Source organism: Molossus molossus, unplaced genomic scaffold (genome assembly GCF_014108415.1).
Source record: "Molossus molossus isolate mMolMol1 unplaced genomic scaffold, mMolMol1.p scaffold_m16_p_17, whole genome shotgun sequence".
Classification (NCBI taxonomy): Eukaryota; Metazoa; Chordata; class Mammalia; order Chiroptera; family Molossidae; genus Molossus; species Molossus molossus.
In genome coordinates this window covers 22,597,030-22,615,543 of record NW_023425352.1, presented here as the reverse complement: position 1 = coordinate 22,615,543, position 18,514 = coordinate 22,597,030, and the positions used below count along the sequence as shown (strand labels likewise).

At 41.0% G+C, this 18,514-nt stretch overlaps 1 protein-coding gene across 3 annotated transcripts in view; it reads right to left on the bottom strand.

The window, feature by feature from the left end:
• FBXW4 (F-box and WD repeat domain containing 4) overlaps window positions 1-16,453 on the bottom strand; it is an 82,808-nt gene extending 66,355 nt beyond the window's left edge. Inside the window, exons 1-2 of one of the 3 annotated variants that reach the window (XM_036264928.1) lie at window positions 15,601-16,453; window positions 584-679 (exon numbers count right to left, since the gene is read on the bottom strand). In XM_036264928.1, coding sequence (XP_036120821.1) covers window positions 584-679; window positions 15,601-16,388 — 884 coding nt within the window. In that variant the 5' untranslated portion in view covers window positions 16,389-16,453. Of the gene's footprint in view, window positions 1-583; window positions 680-3,728; window positions 3,803-11,362; window positions 11,387-15,600 lie in introns of those variants that run through there. The other 2 variants (XM_036264931.1, XM_036264930.1) reach the window with 2 other exon arrangements.
• Window positions 16,454-18,514: the final 2,061 nt, after the last annotated feature.

The window sequence follows — 18,514 nt, the reverse complement described above, 5'->3', positions numbered from 1 at the left end:
ACTGATAAAGCATAAAATCTGTGGCATTAGCAGTGCCAAAACCATTATCTAAATCTCCTGGCATTTATTCTAAGCTCTGCCTCTTGTAACATATATATCCAAACCTTTAGATTCTATTTTGCTTTTTAATAAATAGGGGAGATAACTATAGGAAGCCAGGAGTAAAGGTGTAACTAGAGTAGAAGATGTAAAGAAAAATAACTGTAAAACAAGATGCATTGAAAGATTGGCTTCATTTATTTCTTTTGATGAGATACATTAATAGTGGTTACCTGTGAGTGGTAGGATTATAAATTATATTTTCTTATTTAAACTTCTCTATTTTTTCAAATTTCTACAATAAACATTTATTATTTTTATAATAATAAAAATATGGAACTCATTAAAATAAAGTAGTTTCTGTAATCCTTTTGATAAATATGAAAAAAGTTGTCCCTCTGATACCCCCTTTGTGGTATTTAAAGGATTACCAAGCCATACTATAGCCAAGACAGGCTATTCACACTCTAGCTACAACCAGATTTTTCACTTTCCAGCATGCTTTTCTGTCCCAGGTAGCTTTAATATTCAAGAGGCTACTTACCTGCATCTCCACTTCAACAGAACCCCCTCTCTGCAGCGCCCCAACCTCCAGTTTTGAGAAACCTTCACTCGTTCCTTCACTGGTACACTGGCCATCCTGTGTCCAGACAGAACAGATAATCCAGTCACTACAACTCACTGCCAACCAAAGAAAATTCCATGGGTATACAAGTCAGGACTCATGACATTCAGCATATATCTGGATATATTTAAGGGGCTAGGAGACAAGAAAGGAATAACTCTTCTCTCTCCATGCTAGGATAAATAAGAAATCCAAGGAGTATAGCCTTTCCTTTAAAGTATCTATAGTGATGCTAAAGAGATTTAATAGAGAAAGGATGACAAACAGTGCTGGGACCACAAGTTATCCATAAGAAAAAAATTAACCCTGACCCCTACCTCACACCATACAGAAAAATTAGTTCAAAATGTATCACAGACCTAAACACAAAATCTGTTGATAAAATTGGATATCAATAGAGCAAAAAACGGATTTAGATTATTATCTCATACCACAGAATAATAAACTCCTTGAAAATAAAAGAGTAATTTAAAATAGTTTTTTAACTAAAAGAGTTTAAAGTAAATTTTAAGTACTGCATAGAAGAAAAAGAGATTAAAATGAAAGCAACAGAGTGGGGGAAAATTAACAGTTAATACCATAGGTACAAGTTTTATACTTAAAAATTTTAGGGTACTTAAAAATCTACCAGGGTAACACCCTGTCTCCAATACCCTTTTATCCATATCTTACAGCAGGTAAGAATAGTCACACAGTGTTCACATGATAAAACACTTGGGCAATATCCCACAACAATAATAGTTCACAGACATGCATGCACATTAAAACAATTATTAAGGCTCTCTTACCCTTTGAGATAGCTTGGAGGGACCTGGCGAGTATTAGGCTAAGCGAAATAAGCCAGTCAGAGAAAGACAAGTATCACATGATCTCATTTACATGTGAAATCTAATGAACAAAATAGATCCATGGAAGCATGGCACAGGCTGACAAATCTCAGAGGGAAGGGGGAAGGAGGAAGGGGAGAGGGAAGAGATTACCTAAAGAACTTATATGCATATATGCCTAACCAGTGGACACAGCAATAGTGCAGAGAAGTCATGGGGGCAGAGGGAGTGGGGTGAAGGGGGGATCAATGAGGAATAAAAGGGGAACATCTATAATACTGTCAACAGAAAAATAAATTTTAAGAAACAATTATTAAAAATAAATAAATAATAAATAAAATAAAATTTTTTAAAAAAATTATTAAAGTACCACCTCACAACTATGAAGTGGAAAAAGTACACTAGTTTTTGGTTTGATAGAAGAGTTTGGCTATACATTGCTAGCAACATGCTAGTACAGCAAAGGAATTCTGTTGAAAAAAAATTGTTAAATGACAGCTTCTGACCCAGCATTCCCACTTTGGGCACTGCATCACAAATAAATAATTCAAGAGAAAAATATATTTTTTACAAAGATATTTATAGTTGCAGTTACATATGAAAGCTAAAATCTGGAAATAGCCCAAATGTATGTCTGTAAGGGAGAATGGTATACTAATGCAATGGAATATACTGCCACTAGAAATGATAAATGTGAAGACTGCAAAATATTTTTGAAATGACTATAGCAAAGAATGGTAACTTTAAAACTAAGTCAAATTTATAAAGTAGAGGAGAGGAGACATTACATAAAATTATGTCTCCATAAGCCCTGGCCGGTTTGGCTCAGCGGTTAGAGCATTGGCCTCCGAACCAGAGAGGTCTGGGTTCAGTTCCCGCTAAGGACACGTACCTCGGTTGCAGTTTGTCTCCGACCCTGGTTAGGGTTGCATGGGTGGCAACCAGTCGATGTGTCTCTCTCACATCGATGATTCTCTCTCTTCCTTCCTCTCTCTCTCCCTCTCACTCTATCTGAAGATAAATACAAAAATGTCCTCAGGTGAGGATAAAAAATTTTTTTAAAAAAATTATGTCTCCATAAATAACAGATCAGAAGAGGTAAATAGATGGTACTTTAGGAAGTGAGCAATTTTTAAAAATATATCACATAATTATTCAGAGTTAGGTCTTTCAATTTACTTTTAAATAGTAGATTGTATGCAGTTATAGGAAGAGCACAGAATGAAGACTTAAGAAACTGGGATCCAAACCTGGTTATCTAACTTCTCTAATTGTCAATTTCTTCGCCTATGAAATGGAATAATATTTCACACAATTGTGGTGTTTTAAAGATGACAACTAAAACAAAGTACAGTATAAGTTATAAATCACTACAAAAAGGTTATTTTTACATAAAAATATATGTAGTGATTAATATCCACTAATGGTGTCATCTCTAAAGCTAATTCAATAATCATTTGTTTTTCTTCTAATTCAGTTATAGTTTCACATTACTAGCCTGTTAACCGAGCAGGATGTATAAATACGTCAAACGTTGCATACAGTGAAAAGGGAATTCCCCGGTTATTCCCCGGTTAACAGGCTAGATAGAGAACTGAGGACAGTAAAAGATAGTCAACAGGAGGGACCAAAAGAACTGAACACTAATGAAAAAGATTAGACTTCCTGTCAAATCTTATTTGCATATCCCTCCCAGATATAAAAGAAGAGATTATTTGTAGCTAACCTCTCCTCTTCAGTTAGGTCTAAGTTCATAGGTGGAGGTGAAACCAAAATTGAATGTTCTGGATCATAACAGGAAGGAAACAAGGGGGAAAGAGTCAGTATATTTTCTGAATTGGGATAAGGACAACACTTCTCTCATCTCCCTGGTCACTTAACTGCAATTTGGTGACACTTTACTAAGGGTCAAAGCACTGCCCTGAGGGCCTGATCACAGCAGCAAGAAACTTTCAAAGTTGAACTTTAGAAGCTGCTACCAAACAGCAGGTGCTGGCTTCCTCTCCCACAATGAACACCATAATCAAAATACTGGCTCTGGTCTTTCAAATCAAATTTCAACTTTTTTTAAACCACTCCATTTGGCTTTCAATTGAGAAATAGTACTACTTTGTTACTATGTTAGAGCAATTTAACAACTAGGCTTTTTCATCCCTTTTTTTGTTGTTGTTCAATCACCTCTGATGGTTTCCTAGCTGGTGGACAAATTATATTTATGTTCTTATTGGCTTCAGTACCTGAAAAATCAGAAGAAATTTTTTTTTTAAATCTTCTTTCTCTTAATGCAGATATCCCTCCTTCCCTGTGAGGACCTGTAACAGTCCAATCAAAGGAGGTCAGTAAAACAAGGCAGCAAAAGTGCCTGAGAAGACAGGAGAAGGTGCCCCTGGGAATTCAATAAGGACCCTTGTTCTCATCCTTGAAATGCTCTCTGGTTGGCTGTTTCTCCAATAGTTATTGGTGTAAAGTGAGGGGTACTCCCTCCAAAAATGATTGGTGCCCTATAACTAAACCTCTTGCGTGGCAGTTAATGCACGGAGGAATCTCTAACCTGGCCTGTGGGCCTACTGGAACTTCCATTTTCCCAGCCCTCCTTCTCTTGCCTCAGGCTCATTTTTCCACTTGGGCCCCCTCCTTCTCAGCTTTCCGGCACTTAGTCACCATTATAGTTTGACTGCATTCCTGGGCACATGACCTATTTTAAACAAAAACAACACAACAGACACCCACAGTAAGCTATCGGGCCCCTTAAAATCTTGGCAACAAGTGAGTTCAGAGGGACAGAAATTAATCTAAGCAATTATCATTTCACCCCTCCTCACTCACACCCCAAACCAAAAGCAAATAAACCTAGTCTGAAGAATAATGGCAGGGGGTAAAGGAAAGGGAAATGTGGATATATCATAGAGGTCTTAAACCTGCATAGTTCCTAAGATCAGAAAATTCCTGAATCACGTATCAATTTCCCTCCCTGCTCTATCTTGAAGTTTGATTCTCCTTGATGCCACCCAAGCTGCCTACCTGTGTGACTGGCATGATAACCAAATTCAGAAAAGGAGGGTATCTCTCCACAGGTGATGAACAAGGGCATCTCAAGGAGTATGGCAAAGTAGGGGGAACAGGACTATGCAAAATGATGCCTAGGGGCTTGGGATTTTAAATTAATACTGTCTCTTGACTTCTTTGATCTTGCTCTCCCCCATACTGCCTATACCCATCAGTTCTTCTACTAAAACTAAGAATTTGGCTTTAAATACAAGTTGTTTATTTTTTTAATCCTCACCAGAGGATATTTTTCTATTTATCTTCAGATAGAGTGGGAAGAAGGAAAAGGAAGAGAGGGAGAGAAACATCAATGTGAGAGAGACACATCAACTGACTGCCTCCCGCATGACCCCAACTAGGGCCAGGGAATGAACTGCAACCGAGGTACATGCCCTTGACCGAACTGAACCCGTGACTCTGGTCCACGGGTCTACGCTCTAACTGCTGAGCCAAACCAGCCAGGGCAAGTACAAGTCCTAAATAGCCTAGGACAAGAAACTTCTAACTCTTCATTGAGCTAAATCCTCCAATGGCCCTCAGCAGCAGAGGTCCATAATTAAGATTCAAAAAAATCAATGAAAAATCATTATATCATGTCAAATTGCTTACTCTTTTGGTCAGGGAACAGGGAATAAATAACCCAAACATGCAGGGTGAAGTGAGACTGTAGGGAACATGCCAGCATGAGGACAGAACCATGCACAAGGAGAACATGGAGCAGATCCACATCTCCCGTGAAAGGCCTCCAAATTACAATTCACCTTACTCATTCAACCTCACCTCTCATGGCTCCAGACTATGTAAGTGAACTCTAGCCAAGCCCATCTCTTCTACATTTAGAACTATACCCATACCTTCTCCTATATTGCCAGCACCAGCCTACCTTTGCCCTTGACAAATGCCTCCTTCCCTCTCCTGGGCACTAGTCAAATTCACCCATTCTTCAAGACCCAGCTTAAGCCTCTGCTTCCTGAACCCTCCAAACATTCCTGTCCCTCTCATGTGAACCCATAGACTGAACATATAATAAACCGAGGCATGTTAGCTTTTCACAGTGGTATCTCTTGTTTGTCCAATACAATCATAAATTCCACAGGATCTAGTCCTAAGCCTCTTAGTACTTCTAAAAGTGGATCTCAATCAGTGGAATACCAAGAACCCTGAATAAGTGTGCCATCAAATTTTAAACAATTTATAGAGTCCATTTTCATTCAACTAAGGAGCCACACTTTTATAAAACTCTGTCAGACACACCACTCAGCTATAATATGACTCATGACACAGTTGCTACAAATAAGAGGAAGACTGTATGTTTAAAGGAATAGATACAAACCTTACCTCAAAGTATATTATAAGAGAACAAAGTCAGGGCAGTAATCGTTCTATTCAAATAGGTACATACATACCCGATGGTGAGCAAGTATATAGACAAGTTTTCAACTCCCTAAAACGTACTTAAAAAAAAAAAGACATCCACCTTTTAATCCTTTAATATACTATAGAAAATTCTAACGTCACACAAAAGTACGTCTTAGACACAAAAGGTGAGAACCATGGTCCTAGTATTTTGATAGAAACTGCTTAAACAAGTTCTCAAAAGTTCAGTTCTCCCTTTGCCTAGTCACAGTTTTGACAATATCTGCAGATTTTCTGGAGTGTGGACACACTACTTTCAAACTCCAAAGGCCCTTCTAAAAATGTATAATACAATACATCTTCAAGAATTCAACCAAGGCTTCCAAATTCTTATGCTAGAGAGGCTCCGGGGAAGGAATCTGAGCAGATAAAGTATCTTAATGTGGCATTCACATGTCAAAGCTGTTCAAAGCAGTTTTAGAAACACTGGGCATAAACCTGATTCCTTACGTAAGCTTAAGCTTTATGGTCATGTTCACATTCACACTCATGTCCTTCTGCTGTTGGTCAAGTTCTGTATTTGCAGGGCACTTGACCAGTGTGCGTGTTCTACAAGATGTTAAGAGATATTAAGCAGTGAAAAAAAGAATTTTATGGATCAAAACATTTTGGATAATGCTGGATGAAACAAAATTAAATGGGTCTATCATAGGAAATCTTGGTGCCTTTAATTTATCAATGGGTACTGTGAATCCCCAAGAGAGGAGATGTGGAGCATAGCACTTGCCACACTCATTTGATCAATGAATCAGTTTTTCAAGAATCCTACAATTCAAGACTGACCTAGCATTTTCTGAAAATAAACAACAAAAAAAGATGCCAATGTTTGTTATTTTTTGAATAGGCCATCCTCTAAGTCATCAATTGGGCACTAACAGACTCGGAAGTGGACTTTTTTCTTATATATTCAAAATTACTTTTCCTTGGGCTCCCCATCTGAAATGTGAGGAATACACTACTCTGCTTCTCAGGGTTCTTTCATACTTTTTATTTATTTATAAAATTTCATTTATTTATTTTCTTTATTAATTTCAGAGAGAGAGGGAGGGAGAAGAAGAGATAGAAACATCGATGAGAGAGAATATCAACTGGCCACCTCCTGCATGCCCCCACTGGGGATTTGGCCCACAACCTGGACATGTGCCCTGACCAGGAATCGAACCAGCGACCTCTTGGTGCATGGATCAATGCTCAACCACTGAGCCATACCAGCCAGGCTCTTTCATATTTTTTAATCTTGTAACTGTGTTCCATATTAATCACCAAAGCAGATTCTCAGTCCTCATGGCCAATTTAAAAATCCCTGGTGCCCTACCAGCCTGGATGAAGGGATGGAGAGAACATGAACCAGATGCCACCCAGAAATTTTTTACATCTCTAGTTCCTAAGCCATTATGATAAAGCCAAACTGCAGCCAAGATAAGTGATGAATGAGAGGTTCTCCTTTAGTAACTCACTCCTAAAGGAAGGCCTCTCAAAAGCATACACACCATTCATATCTGAATCTTGTCTCACCTTTTCAATATGGACTTTCTAAATGAAAATTCAAAGAAATATGGGAGCTACAGGGAAGAAAGAAAAAGAAGTACTGGAAGAACCCATTACAGAGTTAGTCAGCAGGGGAAATATCATTTCTTTCAATGAAACAGCTTTCCAGGAACAGTATCTCAACATATTTATTATAAAACAATTTAATTTCCCTGTCCCATCACCTGCCACCCCATCCCCATCCCCCCAAAAAGCCCACAGATTGTGGATTTCCTCTCATTCTTGGCAGAGTTACCAGAAGAAATATAATACCCTCTTCGGACTGCTCCCAACAGCTGCTAGAACAAGAGGGGAAGCTGGGGGTAACCTTCCAAAGCTGCCTCTAAAAATGACCATTCTCCCTGCCAAACCATGCTGCCAGTAAGCATAGCACTTCTATTTCTCTACTACTTAAAACAAGAGGAGACCCCCCCAAAGCAACAGTGTCCCCTAGTCCAAAATACTTGCCTCCAGCCCATCTGTTCTCAACTTGACTCTAAGCTGAAACTTCTCTACGGTAAACCACCACGCTTTCTTCCATAACATTTATTTCTTGAAACAATCCTCTACTACTTCACAGGACTAATATTTTTGTTTGTTTGTTTGTTTAACCCACCCATATTGCAAAGTAGGGTTCTTTTCAAATTCTTATTCAGTATAATTTCCTTATTTCTGTCCACTTCTCCAATACCTAGTACACAACACACACACACACACACACACACCCCTCTTTTCAGGTCCAGAGCATTGAAAAACAAAAGTCTAGGAACACATTCAGCAGTAACTACACTGAACCCTGGCCCTTTCCCCTTCCCCAACATCATACACTAAATGTGCTTTTCTGTCTAGAAAAGTCCCATCACTAGGCGGCAAAGAGACTTCCAGTTAGCCTTCAGCCTCTCAGCTGAGACCACCAACAAAGAAGTTCACGAATGTCAACTGGGGGCAGAAGCAATATCTCTCTTTGGTGAGGAAAAACTGGACAGAGCCTCCAGCATCATTCCCCAAAGGTGACAGCCGGGGTTGAATGAAGACCGTGAAAACTGTACAAGAGCTGGAGGAGAAAATATAATGTAAGGAATGATTTGGAATTAGGGGCAGGAGAAGGCGGAGGGATGAACTGGCTGACCCCAAATGTCTTTTCCATCTCTAACTCCTATGATTCTTTGACCTCCAATTTTGTGCTGCGGACAGGAATGGAAAGTCAACAGACGTGGTGATGTTTTGAAAGAGCCTGGCAGTCTGCTCTTGTCATTTAGTGGCCTTTGCATGTATTTTTTAAGGTGTCTCCAAGCCCTGTCTTCATTTCACAGTTGTCACCTTTCTTAGCAATTTGAACTCATGTCAAATACCAAAACGAAGGAGAAAAAGAAAGAATGTACTGGCAATTAATTGTGGGCTAAACAGGGGCAGGCATGGGGGCCCATTGGGTGGCCCAGACTTCCAGGGAGGGCAATGTGGACAGTTTGGATATAATGAAGAACTGACTCAAAGTTGAGACAAGGCAGCCAAAACTCTAACAAGAAATAAATTATTTCTCCAGACAGTCTCAAACTCACTTTTAGATACAGTTCAAGCATTTACATGATTCATGACTCATAAACAGATTCTTAATTAGCCCAACCATCTTCCTTCTATGAATTACAACTGAAGTTCCATCTGAATCCTGGTCAAACTTGAGCAAGACTGCTGAACAGAAAGGATAAAACAAATCTTTAGATTCTCAACCTCACCTGATGGTTGACACACCTGAGATAAATTCTGGAGCTTAGCAAAAATCTGTTTCTAAGAATCAAAGTGCAGGTAAGCCAATTTTCACTGAAAATTCAAAACTGAACTTGCTCATTTTTTTCAAACAGTTTATCTCATCTTAAATTTTCAAAATTTACTGGAGCCTGGCATCAAGAAGAGTCTACCTGAACTTCTCCCTGTCCCGTGGTTAATGAGTTGGGACCAGAAACTAATCCAATGCCAAAGTCAACCCAAAGTTAAGGTTAAGTTGTCACACAAAGGTAATGCCTTTCCATGTCAAACATTCAAAAATAGTTCTTTTTTAAAAATCTGTATGTTTCCTCAGTAACCTGTCAGTTTGATTTCAGAAGCTCTAGCACAATTTTTTCTTCAAGTGAAGGTGTTAGGCACAGAAAATTGTAAGTATGGAGTACTGAAATGTTTTCAAAAATCTCATTCCAATAAGAATTGCTCATCTTGTAGATTGTGAGGAACTGAGTTTCTCCGTGTTTCTGCCTTGAAAGCTAGCAAATTCATCCCCTACTATTCAGGTTTTACAAGACTGGAAAAGATATAAGCAGCTTCTATATTCTCACGGTCTTGAAGGAAAAGCCTCTTCTGTTCTTCCAGTTTGCATTTGGAGGCACTGACTGCACTAGACCATTTCCTGCTTCCACAGGTGTACTGTTTTATTTTAAGCATGTAAACTGAACTTAACTTTTATTAACTCACAGAACCACTAAAAATAAGGACTTTCCAAAACAACTGGAGATAAATAACATCCATCCTGGGGTGGGCAAAAGTAGGTTTACAGTTAATACAATACATTATACAATACAAAAATTAATAAATACAAGAATAAATACCATGTTTCGGTATACTCACAACTGTAAACCTACTTTTGCCAACCCCTGTACATGAAACCTTGCAATGAACTGGAGAACAAATAAGTGTCTCCTCCTAGGTAAGGCATAAGGATGAAGAAGAAAGCCAAAGCTACTTTAAATTGATCATTGTTTTCTGAAAATCACTGTTTAGGCCTTAAATGTAACTAGTCAGCAAGGCTTTTTCTGTTCAGAGTTAGGAAAGGAAACTTTATGCTTTCTGGGCAAAAAAAAAAAAAATCCACCCGGGCCAGTTTGGCTCAGCGGTTGGAGAGTCGAGGTTCGGAGAGACTTGGGTTCAGTTCTGCTAAGGGCGCGTACCTTAGTTGCGGTTTGTCCCCGGCCCTGGTTGGTTGTGCGGGTGGCAGCCACTCAATGTGTCCCTTTCACGTCAATGTTTCTCTCTCTCTCTCTCTCTCTCTCTCTCGCTCTCGCTCTCGCTCTCGCTCTCTCTCGCTCTCTCTGTTCCTCTCTCCCTCCCACTCTACCTGAACAAAGGATTGAAGGATGTCCTCGAGTGAGGATATTAAAAAAAAAAAAAATCCTCTTAGGCACAATCATTTTAAAACAAACAAACACACTCTGCTTATCTGTGTCCATCTCACCACTCTGGATGTTAATCATCACTGAAATAGATACTCCAGTTCCCCAGCCTCAAAGTGCTCCAAGCCTACAAGACCCTGTCTGAGGAATGAATGTACATGCCAGGGCAAACACCTCAGAGCCTTACTCCCTAAACACCTATTGTTAGTTGGAGGCAAATCTATCACAGGCCAATGCAAGAGCACCCAGGTATTGCTCAAAGGATATTTAAAATAAAATTCAAGTTTTCAAACATGTAGGACTTAACTTGGGAAGAAGAGGATTAAGTAAGACTGGCAGAAGTATTTTTTAAAAAACATATTTACATACACAGATATACTTTTTCCTTGCTTGGCTCTTGTTAATTTTCAATATCAGAATATCTGCAGATAGCACCTTTGCAATTCACTTGTCATTCTAACTACCTGCATTTAGCCTGTTATAAACTGACAGTTAAATTTCACTGTTTTGTTTTTGAAGACTGAACTAGGCTACTTTTCCCCTGCTCTAGGGAAAACTTAAGACTGCTATATGAAACATTTCCTTGATTGCTATATTAAAGATATTTCTATTCCCCCAGGCTTCATAGAACCTTCGAACAAAATCGATTTTAAACCAGATGACTGACTCAAACTGTCTCTGTGTCTGCTTTAAAAAAATAAAATAAAATAACTCAGGATACCTACCAGTGTTCACTGTTTGGGCAAGAGGCCTAAAAGGAAGCAAATTATTTGTTTGTGGTTTTAAAGTGGTCAAAATGCCTTCAAGCACAAGTATAAGACCATTAACAAATCACAAGGAACCAAAGTAGTTCATCTTACTCAAATCAACAAAGCTATGATCAGTTAGGAACAGCCAAACTGAATGGGACTTGCCCTGGACCGGAAGGTCAGTAAACCTTAGCAGTTTGTGTTTCTGAGAATCAAGAGGCTCTTCGGCAGGGAGGGCAGACCCTAAGCCCACAGGTTCTGCTGTCATGTTTCCAAAAACATTCAGGGCAAGTGAAAGAAAAACTAAGCAGTGTGTGTATTTTCCCTCACCTCCTGTCTTTATTTATTATTATTATTTTGCACTTATCTTCAGATGGAGCAGGAGGGAGAGAGGAAGGAAGAGAGAGAGACACACATCGATGCCAGAGAGACACATCGACTGGCCGCCACCCACACAACCCCAACCGGGCCCGGGGACAAACTGCAACCAAGGTACATGCCCTTAGTGGGAATGAATCCGGGGCTCTCTGGACCGCAGGCTGATGCTCTTACCGCTGAACCAAACCGGCCAGTGCTCACCTCCTGTCTTTAGACAGCATCTCCAAGTCAAACCATCTCCACTTTTGCTATATACAAACTGACTAGAGGATAAGCCAAGCAATTAAGAAGTTCCACTGTACAACGATTTACTGAGTGCCTACTATGTGCTGTATACTGTGCTAGCACTTAACACATTTAAGCCTCATTTTACTAGGTAAGTTATTCCTATTCTTTATAGATGATAAAACTCTGATGAGTGATGTTGTATGGCTTCTAATAAAATGAAGTTTTGTGAAATAATGATAAAAACTTATTCCACTGTCCAGTCTGCAGTTAATTAGCCCACAGCATGAACTACAGCCCTGCCACTATCCAAGCAGCCATACTCTCACTGAACTTTGGACCCTGGCACCCTGATGCTGTAAATCAAGAGGAGTAGGGTGCATGTCATCTCCCTGCAAGGATGACAACCACCTCTCTTGGTGGCTTATCACATCTCTGCAGCTGTCCAGAAACAGATCACACTGGTAAACACTGGCTCCACCTGCTCTCCCCTCAGCTCAGAAAATACAGTGACCTTGCTCTTTATCAAGTGCTGTAGTAAAACAACTTCCCTAGAACTCTGGAGATACCTCATTCTACAACACAGGCAAGAAATCAAAATACACATGGCTAATAAATAATAAAGCCATTATCACTTTGCAGTCTCAAAGCACTATAAATAAGTTTATACTATAAACTCATTTTTATTTTATTGTTGTTATTGCCTATAGAACACACAGTCATTTCCATTATTTCTCATTTAGAGCACTTGAAAAGAAAAAAATAATTCTTTCATTCATTCATTCAATCTCTATAAGGAGAGAGAGAAAGCCACACTTTGCCTTGGCTGGCTTTGGTTCCAGTCATTTTAGCCATCTTCTCTTAGTCAACTGATATATTCTCTGAAAGTTTTTCTTATAAGAAATAAAGGTAACAAGACTAGATCCCCCAAAATCCCAGAACCTCATTATCATCGACTACAAAATCATACCATAGAATTAATAAAAGTTAAACAAAATGATAAGTTCAAAATTTATAAAAGATTAATCTTATACATTATTAATACCCAACTGGCCTTAGCCAGTTGCTCAGTGGTTAGAGCCTCAACCTGCAGACTAAAGGGTCATGGGTTTGATCCCCAGTAAAGGGCACATACCTGGGTTACAGGTTTGATCCCTGACCCGGCCGTGTGGGAGGCAACCAATTGATGTGTCTCTCTCACATTGATGTCTCTCTCTCTCTCTTTCCCCCTCCCTCCCTTCCACTCTATCTAAAAATCAATAGAAAAATATCCTTGGGTGATAATTAACAAAAAAATGTTTTAAATAATAATACCCAACTGGAAAACATACAGAAAAAGAGATTACATTCATAATAAAAGCAAAATGCATAACATATTTAGGAATACTTAGGAATAATTATAACAACAGGTGTGTGGGAACTTTATAGTGAAAACCACAAAAACTTTTGAAAAGGCACAGAATTTATTTTTGCTTGAGTGGTTGAATGGAAGTAGAGATATCTCTGTCTCTCTCACTCACACTCACACACACACACACACACACATCCAACAAGGATAATCTAACCCTAACATATACTAGACTCTATAAAAAAAACAATATTTAAAATATTATGGAAATAGAAAAATATGTCAGTGGAACAAAATGGAGAGTTCATGTATAGATCCTATATATACATACATATGTATGTATGTGTGCATTAATATTTGACAAAATAAGCTTTCTAAAACAAAGGGAAAGACCAGAATTATTTGGCAAAAGATATAGTGATAAATAGGTAGCCATTTAGAAAAATAAAAGAACTGAACTCTCACCCCTTGCACACAAAAGTGATATTGATGAAAGTGTTAACTATTTTTCTAAAAATCAAATTATAAGAAAACCAGTAGCTATTCAAAGAAATTTATCAGTCTGTAGAGGAGTTATAAATTTCTAGGATTTGGGGGAAAATAGAAAATAAACCACAAAAGACTGACAGATTCTGATATACAGGGGTGGACAAAAGTAGGTTTACAGTTGTAAATATGCAAAAGAGTTTAGTCTTATATTATTATTATTTTATTATTTTCCATATAATAACTGTAACCCTACTTTTTCCCACCCCTGTATTTAAGTGTAAAACTTCTGTAGGTGAACTGGGAAAAAACTTGCATCAACGATGACAAACTATACCCTAATAACTATAACCTAGTATCTATGACCCACAGGATTCCGGATTTATAAGAAAAACATCAAGACCCCAATAATAAATGGGCAAAGACTAGCAACAATTTCACAGGTGAAACAAACATATGGGAAAATATTTATCCTAGTCAGTGATAAAATAAATGCAAAAAATACTTTGAGATACCATTATGTGCCCCAAAATAGCAAAGTTTTTTTTTAATTCTCACATGAAATTGGTTTAATTATTCATTGCTGGGGCCACTATGACTTGATATACCTTTACAAACCATAACCTTTGATTCAATAATGCCAATCTTGAGAATTTATCCTAAGTAACCAATTCAAAAAGAGATGTATTAGATGGTAGGTGACTTATATGTCAATAAAGCTACTGCCAAAAGTACATTACTCATTTCACTGTTATCTATAATAGCAAAGCTGGACATAACAAAAACATTTAATATTAGAGGAATGTTTTAATCTCATTATGGTACAGCCCACACATATGTATTATGTACCTATTCTGTTAGGATCAGTAAGATAGCAACTAAGAGGAAGGAAGAAGTGTGTAACTGAAAAGTAATTTTTAAAAATGAATAGTTGTCTAGAGGTAGTGGCATTATAGCTTTTTATGTTTTAAAACGACTTTCTTTAATGTCATCCTGTATTAGAAATTTTTTTCTTTTTTAACCCAAATTGGATGGAGTTAGGTGCAATTTGAAAGCTTTCACTCCCCCAATTCCATACATGTTTTTCCCTTCTATTTAATAGCTTAAGTAGTTCAGGAAAATTGTTCATTCGGTGGTTTCAGATCCTACCAAGAACAAGCCAAATTGCAATACCATGCTTTTATATACAGCCTAAACCTAACGCAGCCTCCTGCCATGAGCAGGCACTCTTTTGTGACGTTCTGCCTGTATCGAGTCATAAACTATAGGTGACACTTGGTCCAAGGGACTTCTTTTCATGTCTGAGCCCTTTTCTCCATAATCGATTTTATCTGAGTCCTGAAGTCTAACAACCTTTAGTAGAGGATGAAAGGATGAATGTCCACAAAACGTTCTGATAGACCACACAGTAAAAACGTTGAGTCCCAGACCTGGACCGAGGCCTCCAAATCCACAGACCAGCCATACTCTCTGGGACTGAGGAACTCAGGGAGTCACCGTCCATGAAAAGGCAATTAAAAGATGAAGGGAGTGCTTAAGATAGCTAATTGTGAGGGGCCGCCCAAGGGGAGGGTGCAGACTGAGGGATGCTCTTGGGAGGCTTCTTCGGATGGGAGAAGAGAAGGGTGCTCGGGTAGGGGTCTCGGCGCAGGCCGGGTCAGGGCCTCGGGATTCAGGGTGCGACACGGCCCCAGGCTGACCAGGCCGCGGCGCCCCGCCCTTTCCCGGGACGCCGGCCGGCCCGGGGCGGGGAGCGGGCGGGCGAGCGGGCGCTTACAGGTCGGTGCCGAGCCGCGTGAAGCCGGAGTTGAGCGAGGCCCGGGCTATCCGGCGCCAGAGCAGGTCGCAGCTGGTGAAGCGCCGCAGCCAGCGGCACACCTGAGCCAGGCGGCCGAGGGCCCGCATGTCCAGGTAGGAACAGATGAGCAGCAGCAGCTCCTCCGGCAGGCGCCAGAGCGCGGGCCCCGCAGCGGGGCGGTCGGCCAGCTCCCGAGCCGCCGCCTCCTCCTCGGCCTCCGCCGCCGTGGCCGCCCCTGCCCCCGCGTTGCGGCCCCAAGCCTCACCCCCTCGACCCTGCGCTCTCCCCGGCCTGGCGTCCTCCCGCCGCCCAGTCCTGACCCTCCATTCCTCCTTCCCATCGTCTCTTCCTTCGGCTTCCTTCCCCGCCCCTGCGCTTCTCTCATCTCCCCTTACGACCGTTCTCGCCCCTTCCTCCACGCTTCCGCCGCCCTCTGCTTCCTCCCCCGGGCCTGCCCTCGATCCCGCCTCGGCTCCCAGCCCCGCTGCCTCCTTCGCCTTTTGCGGCTTCGGCTTCCCTTCCGCCCCGCTTCCTCTTCCGTCTTGCCCCGCTCCTGCTTTTCCCTTCCCGTTCCTTCGCTTCCCCTTCGCGACCCTCCCTTCCTGCAGTTTCCTCGCCTCCCCGCTCTCGCCCTCGCCCGGCCCGCCGTTCCCGGGGGGCCCCAAGCGGCCCTGACTGCCCATGAGCCCCCGCGGGGCCGGCCCGACGCCCAGCCCAGCCCGAGCCGCCGCCGCCGCCGCCGCCGCCCGGTGAGGAGGTGACACCATGTCGGACCGGGTCACATGGGGCGGCGCGGGCCGACACCAGGGCCCGCCCCTCACATCCGCATCCGCGGAGCGGCCTCAGGGTTCGGGCCGGGAAGCAGACCTCCCTCCCCCATCCTTGGGCAGCCTGGAGCGTTGGGTGCAAGCACATGAATTCACTCGTCCAGCATGTGAGGCCCGCTAAGAGCCCGGCGGAAGACCGCAAGAGCAGCTTCCGCCTTCAAGCAGCGGCTAGTTGGAGCTCCTGCCCTCAAGAAGCACCCACTTGGATGGCCTGGGAGCTCTCTTCCTCGGGTGATGCCTCCTTTCCGAAGGTCACATACCAGGCCTCACAAACTGCAGCCCCCTAGAAATGGGCAGATTTCCTAACCTGGGTACTCGCACAGGGTGTGAACCATGGTCCTGCCAGTGAGCTGGTGTTTTAGACATTTGGGGAGGTTTGCAGTTCTCTAGATCCTGAACCCGGAACTCCCCCGTCTTGTATCAGTAAAATGGCAAAGCTGGGGCTTCTTATTAAGCACCACCCGAATGCAAGTGGATTCTCCAAGGTCACCCAGGAGCCCTTCCCCACACCACCCATTCCATTCTCAAGGGCACAAGGGAGAGCTAAGAAAAACCTACTGACGTCTGGACTTGCTGATGCTGCCACGCCCCCAGCCCCCCAGTCACACGTGGCTGTCAGGCATTTGAAATGTGGCTAATCCAAATTGAGGTGGGCCCTAAGTGTGGAATACACACCAGATTTTGAACACTTATACAAGAAAAAGAACGCGAACTATCTCAATGTTATATGGATTATATGGTGAAGTGATACGATTTTTCATACATTGGACACATAAAATATATTTTAATGTAACTACAGAAAATTTAAAATTATGCATGTGACTTACATTTGTGATTTGCATCATTTTTCCATTGTACAGCGCTAGGCTGGACAGTAAGATTTGGAGGGGTGGGAGGAAAATGCCTGTTCCTGTCAGTGTATCCTGTACCCCAAATTCTGACAGAAAGAATTTGAGGGTTTTATTTTGTATTTACATCTTAAGACCCATTTTTAGGTACTAAGAATGAATGAGAAATCAACTCAGGAAATTCAACACCTTAGCATAGCCAAGGAGAGACCTAGGGAAGCAACTACATTGCATTGTGGTGCCGCAGAAGCATCATGTAACAAGGTCAGACCGGAATCTGGCTTTGCCCTAGAATTACGTTTTGATCTTAGCAAAACAACAACAGAAAACCCCACCTATCTTGGCCTTTTAGTGTTCTCAGTCTGTAGCGGAGATAATGCCCCTGCCTTACTTTTGAGGGATAAATGAGATGATCCCTGTAAAATGCTTTGAACTCTACTAAGAAAATTCTCAATAATAGTTACAGGTCAAATCCTGTTACCAAAAAATACCCTTACCAAAAAAAAAAGCGGGGGGGGGGGGGGGGGCATTGTGTAGAAAAAGATTTCCAAATTCCAGCTAGTGGTTTACTTATTAAAAGTAATATTTGATATGACATTTCAGAACACCTAAAGAATTTAGACCATCTCTTTGAGATCATTGTAAAGAAATTTACTTATTCATAGTGTTAAGAAGGCTATTGAGGTGGGAACTCTGCAAACTGAGGTAATGTCATCATCAAGTCAGCATTTACTGATTTTGCTGCACTTGTGTACTGTGAGCAACCCTGGAAGACAGATTAATACAGCATATGGTTCCTACATTCTGTGTTCAGATTTGTGTTAGATACATTTGTAATTTCTTACTGTGTGACTATTTTTTAATCATTCCCGTACACAGAGTAAAGCTGAATAGTGCATCCACATTACACCTTGTTTTTAGTGGAGAACTTGAAGGCACAGAAGGTTATTTAATTAATCTAACATTAATCAAGTCAGTATTAAAATCCACAGTCACACAAGTGCAACTTACTCTTTTACCCCATGTTATCTTCATTGATGGAGAAAGTAAATCATCATTTAAAAATATCAAAACACCCTTTTTCACACCCAAATTAGACATTAAGTGAATGTTTCAAGGTAGAATTTATGGTTTAATGATTGCCCCCCAAAAGCCAAAGTATCTCTATGCAGAAAGGCAAAGCCAAAATGGAAAATTGGCATATGTTCTGTTACCTGG